At 40.3% G+C, this 22,336-nt stretch overlaps 1 protein-coding gene across 1 annotated transcript; it reads left to right on the plus strand.

Annotated features, from left to right (window-relative positions):
* The first annotated feature begins 17,495 nt into the window (after positions 1-17,495).
* On the plus strand, positions 17,496-19,131 carry LOC109704425 (hyaluronan mediated motility receptor-like). Its single transcript, XM_020225161.1, has 3 exons — positions 17,496-18,147; positions 18,211-18,464; positions 19,123-19,131. Exons 1-3 carry the CDS (start codon positions 17,496-17,498, stop codon positions 19,129-19,131), a joined length of 915 nt encoding a protein of 304 aa, XP_020080750.1.
* Positions 19,132-22,336: the final 3,205 nt, after the last annotated feature.

The raw sequence follows: 22,336 nt of genomic DNA on the forward strand, positions 1-22,336 counted from the left end.
GTCGCCAGCCTGCGACATCAGTGAGAAGAGCGAAAATCGGCTAAGTCCCGAAAGTATAGCTCTCGCGGAACCGGTCTCTCTGAGAGGAACCGGTCTCCCGAGGACCGGTTCTCTCAGGGAGGGACGGTTCCCGAACGCGTGTCGCGGGGGAAGGCCGAAGGACCGGGTCCCAGTCGGGGAGACCGGTCCCTCCGCGCGCGGATGCCCAGAGAGGGCTGTGTAAGAGACGAAAAGTTGAGGGGCCTTTGGGGATATTGTTACAATATGTGAGAGGTATTGAGAGGAATATTTCTCTCTCTCTCTCACACTCCCTCAGCCTCTTTCTCTCTCCCTCTCTCTGATCGTGCAAAGGAGAAAGAAGGAAAAAGGGAAAGAAAGAAAGGAGAGAAAGGAAAAGAAAGGAGAAAAGAAAGGAGAAGATGGAGGAGATGCAGGAGATCGTCCGCCATCGTCATCCTCTTCGTCTTCTTCTTCTCTTGGAGCTCTTGGAGAGGTGAGTTTCATGGCTTTCTTGTAATAGTTCCTTTGTAGATTGGGTTCTAAAACCTAGAAATGGATTTTAATGGTACCTAGTATGCTATTTAAGATGATTTCACCCCATTTCCTAGCATCGATTGTCAGTGGTTTTGATGTTAGGGGCATTCTAAGGGCATCAAAGTGGGGTTTTTGTTAAATAGATTGAGTTTGATCCTTATTTGACCCCTCGTAAACCTAATTGGTAGGTAACGAAACACGCGTTGGCCGAAGTCGGTTCGGCAATCCGACAAGCCGTTGCGAGGATATTGGTAGAAGCGAGCGCTCGGAGCTTCGTTTTCTCACGGGAGGCCGATGGCGACGTCCACAAATTGTGAGAGTGGGTCCCGAGCACCGTAGCAGCAAGGCGAAGGTTGCCGACACTCGAAACAGCGAAGCGGGCGCGCTTTGGGGAGCCACAGTGAGATCGGGCCAAGCGGGTGCGAGTGCCGCGGGAGGCCGATTGCCAAGTGTCGACGAGCAATCGGAAAAGCTATCTAAGGTGGGTTGTGCCTATACCGAAGCGACTAGGTCGCCCTTATGTCTTAGTAATATAATCACCTGTTGATGCATGTGAATGTAGACATGAGTAAAATAAGGAATGCATATTAGATAAGATGCAAGGTATGAAATGCCTAGTAGAAGCATAATGAATGTAGCATGTGTATAATGCTAGTTAGATAAAGAATGCAAGTAGCATCTTGAAACTAAGTAGATAATAATAATAACTCTAGTGTGAGTAGAGTTGATTGGACAACTAGGTTGTCAGGTAGATCGAGTGGCATCTAACTAGTGTTAAAGAACATAGATTGAGTAGTAAACCTAGAGTCGAACAATCTAGGTGTGTGTATCGAACCTCTAGCGTTGGTAAGCCTAGGTCGAACTAGTAAACCTAGAAATGGACATATGGCAAGAGGACAAGAACCTAGAAAGTGTACCTAGGTTAAGTGAACATGGACATGAGAACCTAGAGTGTTGGAACCTAGGTTGATGAGTACAGTGGTATAGCCACTAGGATGAGTTAGAGTCGATGATATAGGGTTGGTTATGAGCCCTCGACCTGTGGAAAGTGGATTCCGGAATCCCAGGACTTTGAGTCCTAGTACAAGACTAGGGCGTGTGTGCGACGACTTCGCCGCGAGCTTGTACTGGGTAGATTGGGCGTGAACACGTGGATATCACCGCCCGGGTCTGAGCCATTGCCGTGGCGTTTGTGCGACGATTTCGCCCAGGATGGTTAAGCCATGAGGATCAGGGCCGCCAGAGCAGACTGATGCCATGCTGGGTAAGTACGATGCGGGTGCCTCCAGGTGGCCGAGTCTGACATGACCGTTTGTTGGGTGTGGTGCGATCCGTTTCGCCGCCAGACGGTATGCCATGTCTCGAGCCCACGCTGGGTAGAGCAACGTGATGATCGCCACCAGATGGACAGTCGTGCGACTCGAGCCGAGGTTAGCGTGTGCGACGACTTCGCCGCTAGGGGCTGGGGAGCGGTAGAGCTGTCGAGCAGCCGGGCGCGGCTATCGCGGATGATTGACTCCGAAGTCGATCGCGGTGGTTAGCTATGATAGGGTAGAGGAACCCTTATGAGCTAGAGATAGAGGCTTGAGCTAAGGTAAATAGAAACCTTAGAAGCTAGCGGTTGGTGTCGTGATCTAAGGTAATAGAAACCTTAGAGTAAAGTTATGTGCTGGAGCAGATAAGTAAAGTAGAATTAAATAATCTACTCGTTGTTAAATGAGCTAAAGTAGCTAAGTCAGAAGCAAAGCAATCTGCTAGTAAAGTATGGAAAGCATAAAAAGATACATATTCATTATTGTATGCCTAACATGTATTTCAATTAAATATATATCTGCATCGTTATATTGTTGAACTGACATGTTGCAGGGCCTACTTAGACCTATCGTCGAGCTTTTCCCTTGGGTGGCCGTACCACTGGGAACCATGGAGTTGGTTCTCACCCCACGTTGTTTTTGGATTTTCAGGTCTGTCTGTATGCGGCGCGGCGGCGCGAGGCGAGGCCAGGGCGTAGCTCAGTAGATAGCGCCCCACCACAGAGACCGAGGTAGCAGTGCCCTGAGGCAGTCTAGCTTAGGGGTCTAGAAGACTAGAATCAAAATATACTAAACTTGTAAAATAAATGATGTAATATATATATTGTGATTGTAATCGGAAGTGTCATGTAAACTGATTTGAGATGTACTTAGCTGAATGCTTGTAATAACAAGTAGATTATGTATTTGATACTTCCTTATGCAATCTGGATTGATATCCGTTCCTTGTTGGAACATTCGTTGATTGTTTGGATTGCGACGCCTTGGACGTACTGGGGAGACTCTGTCCGCGTACAGGGGAATTCCCGGTCCGTTCGGCGATCTGTCGTTGGCGCCGCGACCCGGTCCAAATAGGCAGTTGGTCGCGGGGCGTGACAAGATGATACTCTGGTAGTAAGTCTTTGGACTCCACATAAGCACGATTAGTTTGCACTCCAGCCTTACAGATAGCTTCGACAACTATATCCCAGTGTGATAATGATTGAAATCCTCCTGATGTATAAAGAAAACCAGTAGTGTCCATGTTCATCCCCAACAGCTCTTCAATAGTATATGGGGTAACGACGATCTTCTACTGAAGCACGAATGTCTCAAATAAAAAAGTCCCAGTCTCCTCATCCTCTGCAAGTACCTTCCCGTTCATATAGAACTCACGAATGAGTTCCACACAAAATGGAGCGCAAGCAGGAACCCCACCAACTGGCTCAATAGGAACCCGCTGAAGTAGCCACCCAAAGTCAGGAACGTCATGTATAAGATCACTGAAGTTGACATAACGCTCGGCTATGCATGACTTGCTCATGAACATCCTCCTCCGCTCTGGGGGGACATCTGCGGCCTATTTTGAACGACGCTCACGAGCACGAGAACCACCTTGTGAGGACTCTCCAGCTATACCCTTTCCTTTGTCAGGACGAGCAACAGGTTCTTACGCTTCCTCGGGAGAACTAGCCTGATAATCTAGATCAGACCCAGATGCCTCAGCAGTAGTACGTGTCCTCTTAGAGACCCCTCGACGACCCCTACCACGTCCACGACCGCTCCCAGCAACCATAAGCACCAGCAATGTCAACACTAAGAGAAACGCCATTTTCCTACACAATAAAAGCATATATTGTTAGGTCCTATGTGTTGGCAAGTTTCGTGGGTCGAGTCGGAGTCTTGAAGTAGTCCGAAGCGGAGTATTGAAGATCGAAGAATCCAAGATTTCGAAGAATCGGAAAGGACGCAAAACAGGCAAAACTTGAATCACGATGCGTAGGTAAGCTTTAAATCTTGTTTATGGTGATTCATACTTATTTATAGATCTTAGAATCATATTTTTCAAGTTGTAATTGATTAGAAAGTTTCTAAGAGCTTGTAAAATCCGAAACAATGTATTTTCAGCAAAAATTACATTGTTGTACCGGTACAAGGGTTTTCTGTCCAGGGTACAGACATCGGCTATTGCCGCTGAGTTTTTCGATGGTTGTTCCGGTACAACCATCATGGCTGTACCGGTACAAGCCCTGTTCCGGAACAAGCTAAAGTCTGTTCAGGGTACAGAAGCTTCGCAGAAAAATCTTCCGTCATGCTGTACCCTGGACAGCTTCCTTTGTACCAGTACAAGGTGCTGAATATGGAAAGAAACTTTCTAATTCTATTCCGGTTTGATTCTAAAGTCTATAAATAAGCTATTAGAGTTCTCTAACATATTAAGCATCACGAAAATACATGTTTGAGAAACCCTAGAGACTCGGATTTCATCTAAAACCTATTTTCTACAAAAAGCCTCTTTAGGTCAAATCGAGAAATTGAATTTTCATATCAATATGTCGATTTGATCTCCTCTTCGCTTGGAGTTCACTTCCCTGATTTTCATCGATACTCTAAGCGAAGGATCACCATACACATGATGTTCTTCATGATGGCGTCGTGGATTCGGCGTGTTTGACGGCGGTTCGTGGATTCGGATCGTGGGCTCGTGGATTCGAGTGGAGTTCGTGGATTCGGACGTGTGCGAAGCGTTCGTGGATTCGGACGTGAGGGCGTGGACAACCCGGAGGATTGCGCGAGATCCATAGGAGGTTAAAAGAGGTTGAGTCCGTGGAGTCGGTAATCACCTTGTAATCTTTTCTCTTAGTGAATTATTTTTTCGCGTGTTGGTCCCGTGGGTTTTTCTCCAAGTTGGAGTTTTCCCACGTAAATCTCGGTGTGATTTTTATTTTCCGCATTTATTTTTATCGCATTGAGATTTGTGGTTTTTGGTTACTTTAACCTATTCACCCCTCTCTAGGTGATAGATACAATCTAAATAGATCCTTGGGCTCCTCAAAACTTTCAATTGGTATCAGAGCCGGATCTAGATAAATTGTTTATCTAATGGCCGAAGGTGGAAACATTAATCGACCACCGCTTTTCGATGGCACAAACTATGCCTATTGGAAAGTTCGCATGAGAGCTTTTCTAATTGCAATCGATGAGCGCGTTTGGCAATCTATTGAATTTGGATGGAAACATCCTATTGAAAAGGTCGAGAATGTTGAAACGCCAAAACCACGGACCAAGTGGACGAAAGATGAAAACGAGTCATCTTCGTTTAATGGCAAGGGTATAAACGTTTTATTTAATGCATTGTCACAAACGGAGTTTACTCGCGTTTCGGCATGTGAAACCGCCAAGAAAATTTGGAACACTCTACAAATTACACATGAAGGTACTAGTTTAGTAAAAATTCAAAAGCTCCAAATGTTGACTAGCCAATTTGATTCTATTCGTATGGAGGAGCATGAATCTTTCACTTATTACTATACTAGACTTCAAGATATTATTAACACATGTGCTAATTTGGGAGAGAAGATCCCGGATGCTAAAGTTGTTCGTAAAATTCTTCGAACGCTTCCGGAACGTTTTCGAGCTAAAGTAGCCGCGATCGAAACAGTCAAACATTCGGACGAGATGAAAGTCGAGGAATTAGTAGGTGCATTACAAACTTATGAGATGACTTTTCCTACTAATCAATCTTCTTCCAAGTCTTTCTCTAAAAGCACAGGGATTGCATTAAAGTCGACAAAGGAGGAAGAAGAGGATTCAAATTTCGATGAAGATGTTTCTCTTGCTGATTTTGAACATCAACTTGCACTATTAACGAAGAAGTTTCGCCGGAATTTCCGAAAGAGCAAATCGAATAAACCTTCATCGTCCAAGCAATCATCGTCTAAATCTTCATCGTCTACATCTAAGGAGAAGAAGCGTGCAAAGGCTTCAAAAGAAAAGGATGTATTTGAAGGCGAGATCCAATGCTTCAAATGCAAAGGCTACGGCCACATCGCGACGGATTGCCCTCAAAGAAAGTTTATAAATCGAAGGCTATGCAAGCAAAGACTTGGGATGATTCTTCTAGTGAATCATCGTCAAGTGATGAAAAAAAGAATGATCAAATTGCCTTATTTGCTAATACTCCTTCATCGAACGTTGTGTGTTTATCCTCTATTGCTACTAACTCTAATGTTTCTTTTTCTTCGCATGAATCATCAAGTGATAATGGCGAAAGCGGGGAGGATTCGAACGACGAGGATATAGCGGAAGCTTACAACCAACTTCTTATTGAATCAAAGAAGATGGCTAAACTAAATAAGAAGTTGAGGCGTCGTTTGTTGAATCTCGAAGTGGAAAACAACAACTTGAAGGTCACGAACAAAGGTCTCGAGGAGGAAAGGGAATCAATTTTGAAAAATAATTCGGACTTCTAAGAAAAGCTTAATGAAGCGGAATCAACGATCAAATCGTATAAAGACAAGGTTGGATTTTTGGAGGAACAATTTGAGGAATCGCACAAATCCAACAAGGCCTTGACTAATCAAGTTCATCAACTCCAATCCGATATTCAAATATTTTCTTCGGGATCTAAGAAATTGGATCATATGCTCGGATTGGGTCAAACGAACAAACTTGGTCTCGGTTATGAACGCACATACGTTGAGAAGGTTTCAACAAAAGGTGTGTCACATATGTAGCATCAAAGGACACATCAAAAGGAATTGCCCGAACAAAAATGGCAAGTCACAATCGGCAACTTCAAAACATCAAGCGACATTATCTACAACTTGACTTCCCCAACGGAAGCAAAAGAAAAATTAAGTGAGTCGGGTACCTCAAAAGAATCGGACTTCTAAACCGCAACGCCAAGTTCTACCTAAGCCACAAGCAAACCGGATGCCTAATGCAAAACGACAAATTCAAACAAAGCCTCAAGCAAAGAAAACACCAACGGTTGATCTTAAATCTAAGCAAATGGCACCAAACGTCGACAAGCCGAGAAAATTGAAGATCTGACAAGTTTGGATCCGGAAAGGTGATATCTTTCCTTGCTTCTCGTCTTAGCTGTTTTTGATTTCTTGTGTAGTGCTTTGATAGGTGCTTATTGCATATTTTTATTCATTGCATTACATGTTTAGATGTTTCTTTTGGTGCTTTGAATTTTGTTTGTAGACAAAATCTTTTTGAGGAAAGGCGTTTGGGAATTTAAATTTTTTTTTTGAGAGGGGATGGTTGAGAATCATTATTTTGAGGAGAGAAATTTTTTTAAAAAATTGTTTAAACGGTGTTTAACTTCACATTCATATTAAGTTAAATTCATATTAATTATCGGTTTTACTCCACTTTTTATTATTTTGATGATAATTTAATATATGATTTCTTAATATTCGCTAATAGACTAAAATTTGTCAAAATATTTTCAATTGTGAGATTGTCTAATTTAGGAGGAGTTTGAAATTATCAAAAAAAAAAAAGGGAAAACTCCTATGTTTAAAAGATATGGAAAGAGTTACATCCAAAAGGAGTGTGAAAACTACCACCACATGTAGGAAAGAGCTACCACCCCGGTCGTCCGGCAAGTGTGCGAAGCTACCACATGAAGATTGAATTGATTAACCGAAAAAGGTTGAAAAAAAAAAAAAATTGAATATTTTAGAATTTTCGGAGTTATAAGGTGTTAGTTTGAAAAAAAAGATGCTCAAAGAGCCACCCCCGGTATCATATTAGTTAAATCTCTATTTTGAACGGATTACGACAAATTGGTGTCAATTTTGCCGAATTTCTAAAAATCATTTTTCGTAAACCGTTAAATCTTGATGATTTTGAAACTTGAGATCATTTTTGATAATGAAATTTTGATGTTTAAATGTATTTTGAAATCTTATAATAATTTATTCTCATTTTTATGATTTTGGAGTAAAATCCTGAATTTAAATGAGATTAATTTAATGTGGTGGATTTTTAAAGCATAATTTTTGAAAAATTTTTTTCACATTTTGGTCCTTGTACCGGTACAAGAACCCGTGTACCGGTACAAGGTCTGTACCCGAGCGGCTTATAACCGGGTATAGCATTTCATTTTGCCTCAAATCAAAACCAAATTTCACACTTTCTCTCTCTAAAAATCCCTGGTGCCTTCCTCTTCCAGATCTACACGATTTCCTGCAGAAATTTGTGAGTATTTAGCTTAGATTTAATCGTTTCATCGCGTTCATGTTTATTTTTCAAAAATATTCCGAGTTGAAGCTAGATCTCTGTTTTTAATCGTTTTTGATGCAATTTTTTGCTGTAGATCAGTGCTTAAGGACATTATCTTGCTTCTAGAACACTTAGATCAAGTTATAATGCTATATTTTTCGCTGATCTATGATCCTTATATCATAATACATGGAATTTCGGGATTTTGGTGCAATATCAATTTTTTGATGAAATTTTTTGCATGAATGAGTTGGCAATAGCATTAGTATGCATTCTAAGATTATTAGATATTTTTTCGCTATTTTTACAGATTTTTCCAAAATTTTCTTCATAAATGGCTCATTTTCATGTAGGAAATGGCGTTTTTGCTCGTGATCCTACTTTTGGTGCTTATGGCCGCCGGTCGTGGTCGTGGTGGTGGTCGAGGACAACGTGGAACCTCAATAAGAGACCGTGCTGCTACAGGAGAGTCCGGTTTAGATCCGGAGTATCAAGCAAGCTCGCAGAAAGAAACAGAAGAAGAGGCGACTCGAGCTGCTAAAGGAAAGGGTGTTGTGGGTGAATCATCTCATGGCGGTGGTTCTCGTACGCGTGAGGGACGTACAAAACGAGCCGCGGATGTCCCTTCAGTACGACAAAGGTTATATATGTCGAAGTCGTGCATAGTTGAGCGCTTCGTGAACTTCAATGACCTGTTTCGAGATGTTCCTGCTTTTGGGCGACTACTACAGCGCGCACCTATTGAGCCAGTTGGACGGGTCCCTGCCAAGGCTCCCTTCTGTGTGGAACTCATTCGGGAGTTCTATATGAATGGAAAGGTACTTGCTGAAGACGATGAGACAGGCACTTTTCTTTTTGAGACTGTTGTGCGTCAGAAGAGAGTCCCAGTTACTCCCTATACTATTGGAGAAATCTTGGGAATGCATGTGGACGCTGCAGGTCTTCTCTATACATCAGGAGGATTCCAATCGTCAACTCACATGGATATCGTTCTTGGAGCTATATGCAAGCCCGGTGTTCACATGACTCATGGTTACATAGAATCCAAGGATTTATTACCTGAGTACCACTTGCTATCCTTGGTCATGAGCTATAATGTTCAACCAACCATCGGCACGAAGAGGATCCGTTGGGAGAGATTAGTATTGCTATATCTTCTTGGTCATCCCGAGTAGGCTCATGGGTTGAACATCAACATCCCGTTTCTGATCTAGCAAAGGATGATACACGTGATTCAGGGCGCCACTCGACGGGATCTACTTCCATTCCCTGTTCTGATTACGAGGATTCTACAAGCACATGGAGTAGATACATCATGTGACAAGTATGATGTTGGCCTTGGGCCTATTGATTCAGTGACTTGGGCTAAGTCTGTTAGCACTCTTAAGTCATTCCATCAGACCAAGGGGCCACTTCCTGAAGTATCTAGCCCAGTACCTCCACCGAGAGCAGCTTCTAGCTCTACTCCTCCGCCTCCATCCCGAGGGAGTTATGATACTTCATCTAGTTCGGAGGGAGCGACGACGTTGGAATCAGTTAAGGAGGATTTGCGAAAATTAAAGAAGAAGGTCAACAATATTGGGAGAAAAGTTGAGTCAAGCATCAAGAAATTTGAATTAAGTATCAAAAGGATGATGGATAAGATGGGGTGTCGACATGATGATATTTGGGAACCCACTCCATCTTATGGTACGTATCAGCGGTCATCTTCCCAGCATCCACTCATTCCTCCTGCGACAGGTGCGTCAGGCGCTGGAGCATCTGGATCTGGTGCTGGCGCAGAGGATGACGACGACGAGGACACAGAGTGATGTTTTCCAGAGCTTCATGTTTTATCTTAGTTTTATGTTTTCATGTTTAGTTTAGGCTTCTACTTGTATTTGTTGCTTTCTCTCTTAGGCCTGTATCTATATTTTAACTTTGCTGTTTATTTCTAGTGGATTTTCTCTTTTTATGCTTTTTGGCAATTTTCTGACAAAAAGGGGGAGATCACAAGATGAACAGGTTCATGAACAAAGGGGGAGAAGTGGTGAACAAAAGTGGAGAAAAGAAGAAAGAAGCAATTGAACAAAGGGGGAGAATGGATTTCAAGACTTCAAGACTCCTAGTTGCATCTAAGTCATAGAGTCTGTTTTAGGAGTTTTGAATGTATTTTGAGTTTTAATTTGTATTTGGATTACACGCGAGAGGTTCATTATTTTGGTGATGACAATCGAACTTTGTTTTTTTTAAATGTAATGTTTGTGTGTGTTTTGTCACGAAATTGCCAAAGGGGGAGATTGTTAGGTCCTATGTGTTGGCAAGTTTCGTGGGTCGAGTCGAAGTCTTGAAGTAGTCCGAAGTGGAGTATTGAAGATCGAAGAATCCAAGACTTTGAAGAATCGGAAAGGACGCAAAACACGCAAAACTTGAATCACGATGCGTAGGTAAGCTTTAAATCTTGTTTATGGTGATTCATACTTATTTATAGATCTTAGAATCATATTTTCAAGTTGTAATTGATTAGAAAGTTTCTAAGAGCTTATAAAACCCGAAACAATGCATTTTCAGCAAAAATTGCATTGTTGTACCGGTACAAGGGTTTTCTGTCCAGGGTACAGACATCGGCTATTGCCGCTGAGTTTTTCGTGGTTGTTCCGGTACAACCATCATTGCTGTACCGGTACAAGCCCTGTTCCGGAACAAGCTGAAGTCTGTTCAGGGTACAGAAGCTTCGCAGAAAAATCTTCCGTCATGCTGTACCCTGGACAGCTTCCCTTGTACCGGTACAAGGTGCTGAATATGGAAAGAAACTTTCTAATTCTATTCCGGTTTGATTCTAAAGTCTATAAATAAGCTATTGGGGTTCTCTAACATATTAAGCATCACGAAAATACATGTTTGAGAAACCCTAGAGGCTCGGATTTCATCTAAAACCTATTTTCTACAAAAAGCCTCTTTTAGGTCAAATCGAGAGATTGAATTTTCATATCAATATGTCGATTTGATCTCCGCTTCGCTTGGAGTTTTCTTCCCTGGTTTTCATCGATACTCTAAGCGAAGGATCACCATACACATGATGTTCTTCATGATGGCGTCGTGGATTCGGCGTGTTTGACGGCGGTTCGTGGATTCGGATCGTGGGCTCGTGGATTCGAGTGGCGTTCGTGGATTCGGACGTGTGCGAGGCGTTCGTGGATTCGGACGTGAGGGCGTGGACAACCCAGAGGATTGCGCGAGATCCATAGGAGGTTAAGAGAGGTTGAGTCCGTGGAGTCGGTAATCACCTTGTAATCTTTTCTCTTAGTGGATTATTTTTTCGCGTGTTGGTCCCGTGGGTTTTTCTCCAAATTGGAGTTTTCCCACGTAAATATCGGTGTGAATTTTATTTTCCGCATTTATTTTTATCGCATTGAGATTTGTGGTTTTTGGTTACTTTCACCTATTCACCCCCATCTAGGTGATAGATACAATCTAGATAGATCCTTGGGCTCCTCAAAACTTTCATATATGAACACAATTTTTTCGAAAAATTTATAAAAATAGCAAAAAAATTCTAATATTCATAGAATGCATACTAACGCTATTTCAAACTAATTCATGCAAAAAATTTCATCAAAAAATGATATCTCAACAAAAATTCCGAAATTCCAAGCATATTGATATCTAGATCACAAATCAGCGAAAAATAATACGTTTTGACATGATTGAAGTGATCTAGAAGTAAGATAATGTCCATAAACACTGATCTACATCAAAAAATTACATCAAAAACGATCAAAAACAAAGATCTGAGAATGAACTCGAAATTTTTCCGAAAAAATACAAAAACGTGATGAAATAATGAAATCCCAACAAAAAACGTACAGATTCGGGGGGGAATTTCGTGGATCTGGAGGAGGAGGATCCCAGGGAGTCATAGAAACACAGAGAAAGAGATTTGGTTTTGAATTGAGGAAGAAATAAAACCCTATATCCGGTTATATAAGCCACTGCTACAGTAACAGTACCGGTACATGGGATTGTGTACCGGTACACATCCCCAGATTTCAAAAAATTTTACTTTAAAAATCCATCAAATTAAATTAGTTTCATATAAATTAAGGATTTTACTTCAAATATCATTAAAATGAAGGTAAAATATTATAAGATTTCAAAATACATCGAAACTTCAAAATTTTGTTATCAAAGATGACATCGTGTTTCAAAATCATCAAGATGTAACGGTTCACGAAATATGATTTTTAGAAATTCGGCAAAATCGACACCAATTTGTCGCAATCCGTTTAAAATAGAGATTTAACTAATACGATTCCGGGGGTGGCTCTTTGAGCATCTTTTTCAAACTAACACCTTATAACTCCGAAAATTCTAAAATATTCAATTTTTTTTTAACCTTTTCGGTATTTCAACTCAATCTTCATGTGGTAGCTTCACACACTTGCCGGACGACCGGGGTGGTAGCTCTTTCCTACATGTGGTGGTAGTTTTCACACTCCTTTTGGATGTAACTCTTTTTACATCTTTTAAACATAGGAGTTTTCCCTTTTTTTATTTTTTCAATAATTTCAAACTCTCCCTAAATTAGACAATCTCACAATTGAAAGTAATTTTAACAAAATTTTAGTCGATTAGTGAATATCCATCCATCATATTCAACACTCACAACCGAGATAGATTAATTACCAAGAGATCAAATTTGATTTCAAAATTTTGTTGAATATATGTATTAAGAAATCATATATTAAATTATCGTCAAAATAATAAATAGTGGAGTAAAACCGATAATTAATATGAAGTTAATTCAAGATGAATTCCGGTTAAAACACATTGAAAAATTCTAATCTCTCCAAAATTAAGAATTTCAATCGTCTCCTTTCTCAAAGAAAAATTTTGAACTCCCAAAGACCTTTCCTCAGAAACAAATAAAATTCAAGCACCAAAAATCGTCTAAATATGTAATGCAATGAATAAAAATATGCAACAAGCACCAATCAAAGCATTTAAAAAAAATAAAAACGAACTAAGACGTAGAACAAGGAAAGATATCACCTTTCCGAATCCAAACTTGTCGGATTTTGCGTTGCCTTGTCTTGTCGACGTTAGGTGCCGTTTGCTTTGATTTTTGATCAACCGTTGGTCGTTTCGTTGCTTGAAGCTTCGGTTGAACTTGTTGTTTTGCATTAGAAATCCGGTTTGCTTGGGAATTTGGTCGAACTTGATGTTGTGTATTAGAAATCAGGTTCCCTCGATGTGCACGACTCAAATGATTTGGCTCTTGATTCCGTGGGGGATGTCGAGTTGTAGATGATGCCAATTGAGCTTTAGAAGTTGCCGAATGATTCTTTTTTATTTTTACCGGGCAACTCTTTTTGATTTGTCCTTTGTTTCCACATCGATGACATACTTTATCCTTTAAAGTTGTTGAGACTTTAGATGTCGCCGTTTGATCCTTCTCAATATATGTCCTTTCATATCCAAGACCAAGCTTGTTCGTTTGACCCAATCTGAGCATATGATCTAGTTTCTTTGATCCGGAAGAAAATTTTTGAATGTCGAATTGAAGTTGACGAACTTGACTAGTTAAGACTTGATTGGATGCATGAATTTCCTGAAATTGATGCTCCAAAAATTCAATCTTATCTTTAGAAGATTTGATAGTCGATTCCGCTTCATCTAGCTTCTTTTGGAGGCTCGAATTACTTTTCAATATTCCTTCCCTTTCCTCCTCAAGAGCTTTATTCGTGGTCTTCAAATTTTTGTTCTCCTCTTCAATGTCCAATAACCGACGCCTTAACTTCTTATTGAGCTTGGTCATCTTTTTCGAATCAATAAGAAGTTGGTTGTATGCTTCCGCTAAGTCCTCGTTGTTTGATTCCTCCTCACTTTCGCCATTGTCGCTCGAAGAATCATGCGAAGAAAGAGAAATATTAGAATTAGTAGCAATAGAGGATAAACAAACAACGTTAGACGAAGGTAGAGAAGCATTAGTAAATAAAGCAATGTGATCACTCTTTTCTTCGTCACTTGAAGATGATTCACTGGAAGAAGAGTCATCCCAAGTTTTAGCGTGCAAAGCCTTTTGCTTATAAGTCTTCTTTGAAGGACAATCCGTTGCAATATAGCCGTAGCCCTTGCACTTGTAGCATTGAATTTTGCTTTCAAATTCATCCTTTTCCTTTGAAGACTTTGCAAGTTTTTTATCCTTAGACTTTGAAGATGAAGATGATTTAGAAAAATTTTTTGCTTAGAAGGTGAAGCCTTGTCCGATCTATGTTTCCGGAAATTCCGTCGGAACTTCTTCGTTAGGAGTGCTAATTGATGTTCAAAGTCGGCGAGCAAAATATCTCCGTCGGAATCCGAGTCGTCGTCTTCTCTCTTTGTCGATTTGAGTGCAACCCCTATACTTTTAGAAGAAGACTTGGAAGAAGATGGATTAGTAGGAAAAGTCATCTCATACGTTTGTAAAGCGCCTACTAACTCTTCGACTTTCATCTCGTCCGGATGCTTAACCGTTTCGATCGCGGCAACCTTTGCCCGAAAGAGTTCCGGAAGAGTTCGAAGAATCTTTCTAACAACCTTTGAATCCGGGATTTTCTATTCCAAGTTAGCACATGTATTCACAACGTCTTGTAGACGCGTATAGTACTCGGTAAAGGTCTCGTTTTCATTCATAGAAATAGAATCAAACTTGCTTGTTAGCATTTGCAATTTTTGGACCTTTACTAAGCTCGTTCCTTCATGCGTAACTTGTAGAGTATCCTAAATCTCCTTGGCGGTTTCACATGCTGAAACACGAGTAAACTCCGTTTGAGACAATACATTAAATAAAGCGTTTATGCCCTTGCCGTTAAACGAAGATGCCTCGTTTTCATCTTTCATCCACTTGTTCCGTGGTTTAGGAACGGTAGCATTATCGACGACTTCGGTAGGATGCTTCCAACCGAATTCAATAGCTTTCCATACACGCTCATCGATTGCAATTAGAAAAGCTCTCATGCGAACTTTCCAATAGGCATAATTTGTGCCATCGAAGAGTGGTGGTCGATTAATGTTACTGCCTTCGGCCATTAGATATCAATATATCTAGATCCCACTCTGATACCAATTGAAAGTTTTGGGGTGCCCAATGATCTATCTAGATTGTATCTAACACCTAGAGGGGGTGAATAGGTGTAATAGCCAAAAACCACAAATCTCAATGCGATAAAAATAAATGTGGAAAATAAAAATCACACCGAGATTTACGTAGGAAAACTCCAACTTGAAGAAAAACCCACGGGACCAACACACGAAAAAATAATTCACTAAGAGAAAAGATTACAAGGTAATTACCGACTCCACGGACTCGACCTATCTTAACCTCTTATGAATCTCGCGCAATCCTCCGGGTTATCCACGCCCTCACGTTCGAATCCACGAACGCTACGTTTCGAATCCACGAAACACCTCCACTCCGAATCCACGAAGCTCACGATCCGAATCCACGAACCGCCGTCAATCCCGCCGAATCCACGACGCAGTCATGAAAAGCATCATGATTATGGTGATCCTTCGCTTAGAGTATCAATGAAAACTAGGGAAAAGAACTCCAAGCGAAGCGAAGATCAAATCGACATATAGATATGAAATTCCAATATCTCGATTTGACCTAAAAGAGGCTAATATGTAGAAAATAGGTTTTAGATGAAATCCGAGCCTCTAAGGTTTCTCAAACATATATTTTTGTGATGCTGTTTGTGTTAGAGAACCCCAATATCTTATTTATAGACTTTAGAACCAATCGGAGTCGGATTAGAAAGTTTTCACAAATTTACACAGTGTACCGGTACACGAGAGGCTGTCACCGGTTACACAATGACGGAACAAAAATTTGCGAAGCCAAAGTCGATGGCTGTACCGGTACGGGGCAATGGCTGTACCGGTATACAGTGCAATTTTCAGACTTTGCACTGTTTCGGGTTCCGCAGAGTTCCGAAGCACTTTCTAATCAACTAAACATTGATAATAATGATTCTAATGCCTATAACTAAGTATGAAGCACCATAGCATGAAGTAAAGACTTTACCTGAGCATCGTGATTCATGTCGCGAGTTATCTCCGCCTTCTCCGAAGTCTTGGATTCTTCGTTCTTCGACGATATGCTCCGAAACCTTCAAGACTCCGACTCAATCCACGAAATTTGCCACCATACAAGACTTAACAGGATTTTCTTCGTGTGATCGGTCCCGTGGGTTTTTCACTTCGAATTGGAGTTTTCCCACGTTAAAATCTCGGTGTGTTGTTTTTATTTTCCGCTATTCTTTTTATTTGCATAGAGAGTTTTTGTTTTTGCCGTTTTACACCTATTCACCCCCCTCTAGGTGTTATTTATCTTTTAGATTCTCGGGATCCATATCTTACAAGTGGTATCAGAGCGGGTATAGGTTGTAAATCATGGTCGAGGGCGGTAACATTAATCGACCCCCTCTCTTCGATGGCGCTAATTACGCTTATTGAAAAGTCCGTATGAGGGCGTTTCTTATTGCCATCGACGAGCGGGTATGGCAAGCCATTGAATTCGGGTGGAAATATCCCACCGAAGTTGTCGAGAATGTTACCGGTCCGAAACCTAGAAATAAGTAGACGAAAGAGGAAAACGAACTATTTTCGTTCAACGGAAAGGGTATCAATGCTTTATTTAATGCTTTAAATCAAACGGAATTTTCTCGTGTCTCGGCGTGTGAAACCGCCAAAAAAATTTGGGACACTTTACAAGTTACACACGAGGGTACAAGCTTGGTAAAGATTCAAAAATTACAAATGCTTACAAGTAAATTTGACTCTATTCGTATGGAAGAACATGAATCTTTTACCGAGTATTATACTCGTTTGCAAGACATTGTAAACACGTGTGCTAACTTAGGCGAGAAAATTTCGGACTCTAAAATTGTTAGAAAAATTTTGAGAACCCTTCCCGAACGATTTCGTCCAAAGGTTGCGGCTATTGAAACGGTAAAACATCCGGATGAACTTAAGGTAGAAGAATTAGTAGGTGCACTTCAAACGTATGAGATGACTTTTCCTTCTAATTCGTCTTCTTCCAAGTCTTCTTCTAAAGCTTCAGGGATGGCTCTAAAATCAACAAAAGGAGATGACTCTACAACTTCATCGGACTCGGAGTCGGAGCAAACCTTGGAGGAGTTTGAAAAGCAACTAGCGCTTCTAACGAAGAAGTTCCGTCGGAACTTTAGAAAGAAGTTTCCTCCTAAGTCTACTTCCTCCAAGTCAAGCAAATCTAAAGAGAGTTCTTCTTCATCTTCCTATTCTAAGAATAAAAAGTCCGAAAGCTCTTCTAAAGATTTTTCAAAAGAGAAGAAAATTAATGAAGGTCAAATCCAATGCTATAAGTGTAGAGGATTTGGTCATATTGCATCGGATTGCCCTAATAAAAAATCCTTGAAAAAGAAAGCAATGCAAGCCATCACTTGGGATGACTCGTCTTCGAGTGAGTCATCTTCAAGTGATGAGGATGTTAACGCTACGGCACTTATTGCACATGACTCTTTTATGTGTTTAGCATCTACAGATTCTATCTCTATGACGTCTATGCAAGAAAAATCTACGTCGGAGAATTCATCGGATGAAGAATCGGATGAAGATGATATGGTTGCCGCATATCATCAATTGGTTGTCGAGTCAAAGAAGATGGCCAAGCACAATAAAAAATTGCTGCGAAGATTGCTCGAATTGGAAGAAGAGAACACGAAACTAGAGTCGCTAACCAAGAGTCTCGAGCATGAAAAAGATGGTTTGACTAAGTCTTATGACTCTTTATTTGAGAAGTGCACATTGCTTGAAAAGGAAAAGGAGTCTCATGTTGAAAACATCAATTTTCTTACCAAGCAATACTCGGAAGCTAGAGAAGCAAATATGGAATTCACCAAGACGATTATTCAACTTAAATCGGATTTAAATCAATTCTCGTCTGGCTCTAGCAAACTTGATAAGATGCTTGGACTTGGTCAAACAAATAAACTTGTACTTGGATACGAACGGACGTATATTGATCAAGCAATGAAGAAAGATGACGAACATTCTACAAAAGCGGTTCCTAAGCTTTATGGTAAGTTTATCCCTCCGAAAAACTCATTTGCTAACAAAATTTGTCATCTTTGTGGTGTTTTAGGTCATGTGAAAAGGGTTTGCAAACAAAAGGCTAAGAGCCCCACTATACCCTTGGATCGGAAGGCACAATGGAAATCAAAGAAGGATGATCCTAAGAACAAACAAACATGGAAACCAAAGAAGGAAGATCCAAAGACAAATGCAAAGCAAACTTGGAAACGGAAGAAGGATGATCCTAAGAAGAAAATTGCTCAAATCGTCGACAAGCAACATATTTCGCAATCAAGTCGGCCAACGCAACCCAAAACACGTAAGGTTTGGGTGCGCAAAGGTGAACTCTTTCCTTGCCTTATCATTCACACCTCGCTTCATGCTTACGACAACACTTCTTGGTATCTGGATAGTGGTTGTTCACGTCATATGACCGGTTATAAAAATTGGTTTACTTCTTTAAGTAAAATCTCCGGTGGACTTGTTGTTTTTGGAGATGGTCGGTCATCGAAAATTATTGGAAAAGGAACTGTCACTATCTCAGATGGCCCTACATTGAATGATGTTTTTTATGTTGAGGGGCTTAAATCAAATCTCGTAAGCATAAGCCAATTGTGTGATGATGGGTATTCTGTGAAATTTTCTGATAAAAAATGCAATGTGACTCGTGATGATTCTATTTTCTTAAAAGGTGTAAGATCTGAGAATATCTGTTATGTAGTTCCTAGTTTTTCAACTTGAATATATTTCAACTGAAAATCAACTCGCGGATATTTTAACTAAGCCTTTGGATCAAAAACGTTTTCTACATTTAAGAAAGGCTATTAGTATGAATCCTTCAATCTAGATACATTCTATTGGGCCATAGATCATGCGCATATTGCATTTTGTTTCTGTGCATGTTTTCCGGTTTTTCATGATTATTTTTGAATGATGATTGAGTTTTTGAATGGTGTCACTGTTAATGTTATGTTTTTGGAAGATAAATTGATTGTTGTGAGCTCGATTTTGTGGCTTTAATTGCTTCATATTATGTTTTGATTGATCACTATCAATGTTATTCTCTGTTGTCATAATTTTTGAACAACTAAATCATTGAAATTCTGTTTTCGTATACTGAATTAAATTCAACACCTCATGCTTCGAACTTTGATTGTTGTAATCGGTTTGTTTGATTATTAGCTATGAGATGAATAACTATTTCTCTATTTTTGAAATTGCGATAATATTTTTGGCTTGAGGGTTGCACTGATTTAGGGAGGGTCTTTCCGGTTATGAAAATTTCTTAAATTCAAAAGATGTGGAAAGAGTTACATCCCTGCTGGGAGTGTGAAAACTACCACCACATGGAGGAAAGAGCTACCACCCCGGTCGTCCGGTCAGTGTGTGCAGCTACCACATGATGATCAAAGTATCTCTATAAGCTAAAAGCCAATAAAGAATAAATAAATATGAGATGTTGTGGAGATGGTAAAATTCTGATAATATGTTTAATACATCTCCTAGACGATATAAGGTGGTTTGTTAAAAGATGCTCAAAGAACCACTCCTATCTCGAATAATGTGCATAACTCAACTTGAGGGTATTATTTTAATTTCACGATTATGAGATTTATTTATTCAATTTTTTTAACAAATATGATGATAAAACGATACAATTAATTCCTAGATCTTGCATGATGTGTGGAATTTTATTCGATACTTATCAAGAATTTTATTTGATTTTCGGGTCAACAATTTTTGACAAATTGAATATTCTTGAAATTGATTTTTCAAAATTTATTTATGAAATTTTATTTGAAGTCATTGGGAATGGAAAGTGGTTATTTATGATGTTGTACATTTTGGGATATTATATAAAATTTTTTAGAAAATTCTGGACTTAAATAAATTTTTGGGTTTTGGCTCTGGGACCGGTTCCAGCCTTGGAGAGACCGGTCCCTTCGCCCGAACCGATATAAAGGCTTCGGCAGTTCTGTTTTTTGTTCTTTACCAAATCTTCCCAAACTTCTCTCCTGAGCTTCCAACTTCCCCAGGGTGTTTTTGCTTCCTTTCTCCATTAATTTACACGTGTTTTTGGTAAGATTTTCGGATTTTATTTCTTTGTTGCCTTATAAACCGAAATATGGCTTTATTTTCATACTTTTTGGTGGTTTGATCTCGTAATATTGTTGAATCTCTCCACAATTCCTTTGCTCTCAACTATGACCATGTTATTCAGAATTTTCATGCATTATTTTATATTTTGATACGATTATTTGGTTGATTTTGCTAGGTTTTCACTGTCAAAATCTTCATTTTTCAATTTTTTCAAAAATATATGATTTTACTGATTTTTGTTGCATGATTTGTCCATGATTTTCATGATTATGTGGTCCTAGGATTATCTAGCTCATTACATATCATTTAAAAAAAAAAAAAAAAAATTTGAACATTCAACAGTGTGATATTCTTATGTTTTATATGTAAATCATCATGTCTAACAGGAGCGTATTAGAAAATGTACTCGTGGCTACTTGTTCTTGTGGTTCTTATGGCTGGTGGTGGTCACGGCAGCAAACGTCAACGGTCTTCGGCTAAGCAGCCTGTTGAGCACCAACCGGAGGACGAGGGGAGCGAGTATGCTCCGGGCGAAGAATCTGAGTCTGATGAGCCCGATTGGGATGCACTTACTCCTGAAGTGCTTTGGAAGAAGAAGGGTAAAGCTCCCGCAGTCACTGAAAAGGAAAAAGAGAAAGGAAAAGGAAAATGAAAAGGAAAAGGAAAAGGTACTGAAAAGGGAAAAGGCAAAGCCGCAGATCAAGGGGCAGATACGGGAGGTCGGAGGAAGTCAGGTGGTGTCGATATTAGAGAGCCAGTTTCTGAGCCTCCGCGATATTCTGTTTAGGACGTTGCTTCCCGCCGACGATCTATGTACTCCTCAAAGTATTGCATTGGTGAACGTAAGCGTCGCAAATATCATTGAGTGTGTGCCGGCATTTCAAGATCTATTTGAACATGGTAATTTGCATGAGATTTGCAATTTTCCAGAGCAAACAAGTTTCTGCCTAGAGCTTATTAGAGAATTCTATATGCGGGCAGGTCATTTGAGTGACTCTGATGGCGGCCCGTACATATTCACCACTTCGGTACGTGGCGTCGAGTTGACTATCACGCCCGATACGATAACATCTGTACTGGGGATGGAAGCTCGTACTGAGGGAGTTGAGTATTTGCAGGCCAGTTTTGACTCACTTCGGGATTGGAATCGTATTGTGAATACTATTTGCATGCCGAGTACAGAATCAAATGGGATTATGGTATTGTCTAAGGATTTCAAGATAGAGTATAGGTTTTTGAACTTCGTGGTTTGCTATAACATTTTGCCCCTGGCAAACACGAAGATTTTGAGATGGGATCGCATCCTCTACATGTATTTGTTGAGTAAGCCGGATATTGTTAAGGCAAAGAATATTAATTTGAATATCCCGTTTCTGATTTGGCGGAGAATGGCAAAGGATATTAAGACTTCAGGTCAGAATGAGCGGTTGCCTTTCCCGTTGATTATCATGAGGATTCTGCGACTTTATGAGGTGGATACGCGTTGTGCGCCCTATGAGCATAGTCTGGGACGGATAAGTGAGACGACGTTTGTGAAGTCGTATGTGCAGCTTCGAACTCCGTCTCAGCGACCTTCTCCACCTCCTGCTGCTCCTGCTTCCTCACGTCCTTCTGTGGAGATTTCTGAGGAGGATGTTTCGGTGTCGTCTGTGTATCGCGAGCAGCAGCATTTATCTGAGGAACTAAGGAAGATGTCTGAGGAGCAAGCTGTGATAAAGAAAGATGTGAGCAAGATCAAACGGTTATTGCAAGCGATTTTCGACAAGTTAGGTTGTTGCAGTGCCGATTTAATTCTGAGTGATGACTAGGACTAAGTATTGCGGAGTTTCTCCTTGTGTCATTTTGGCGCTTTCTGACAAAAATGGGGAGATGCTCTTGATGATGATGCTTATTTTTGTTTGGTGCTTAGTTATGTAAATTTAGATGCTCTGACAAGTACGTAGATGAACTATGACTGTTGATTCGTCTTGATGCTTTGTTTGGTACTTTGATGATGACTGACTATGTCGTTTATGTTGAAAGTTTTGAGGAGCCCAAGGATCTATCTAGATTGTATCTATCACCTAGAGGGGGGGGGTGAATAGGTGTAACAACCT

Source organism: Ananas comosus, unplaced genomic scaffold, assembly GCF_001540865.1.
Source record: "Ananas comosus cultivar F153 unplaced genomic scaffold, ASM154086v1, whole genome shotgun sequence".
Taxonomy (NCBI): Eukaryota; Viridiplantae; Streptophyta; class Magnoliopsida; order Poales; family Bromeliaceae; genus Ananas; species Ananas comosus.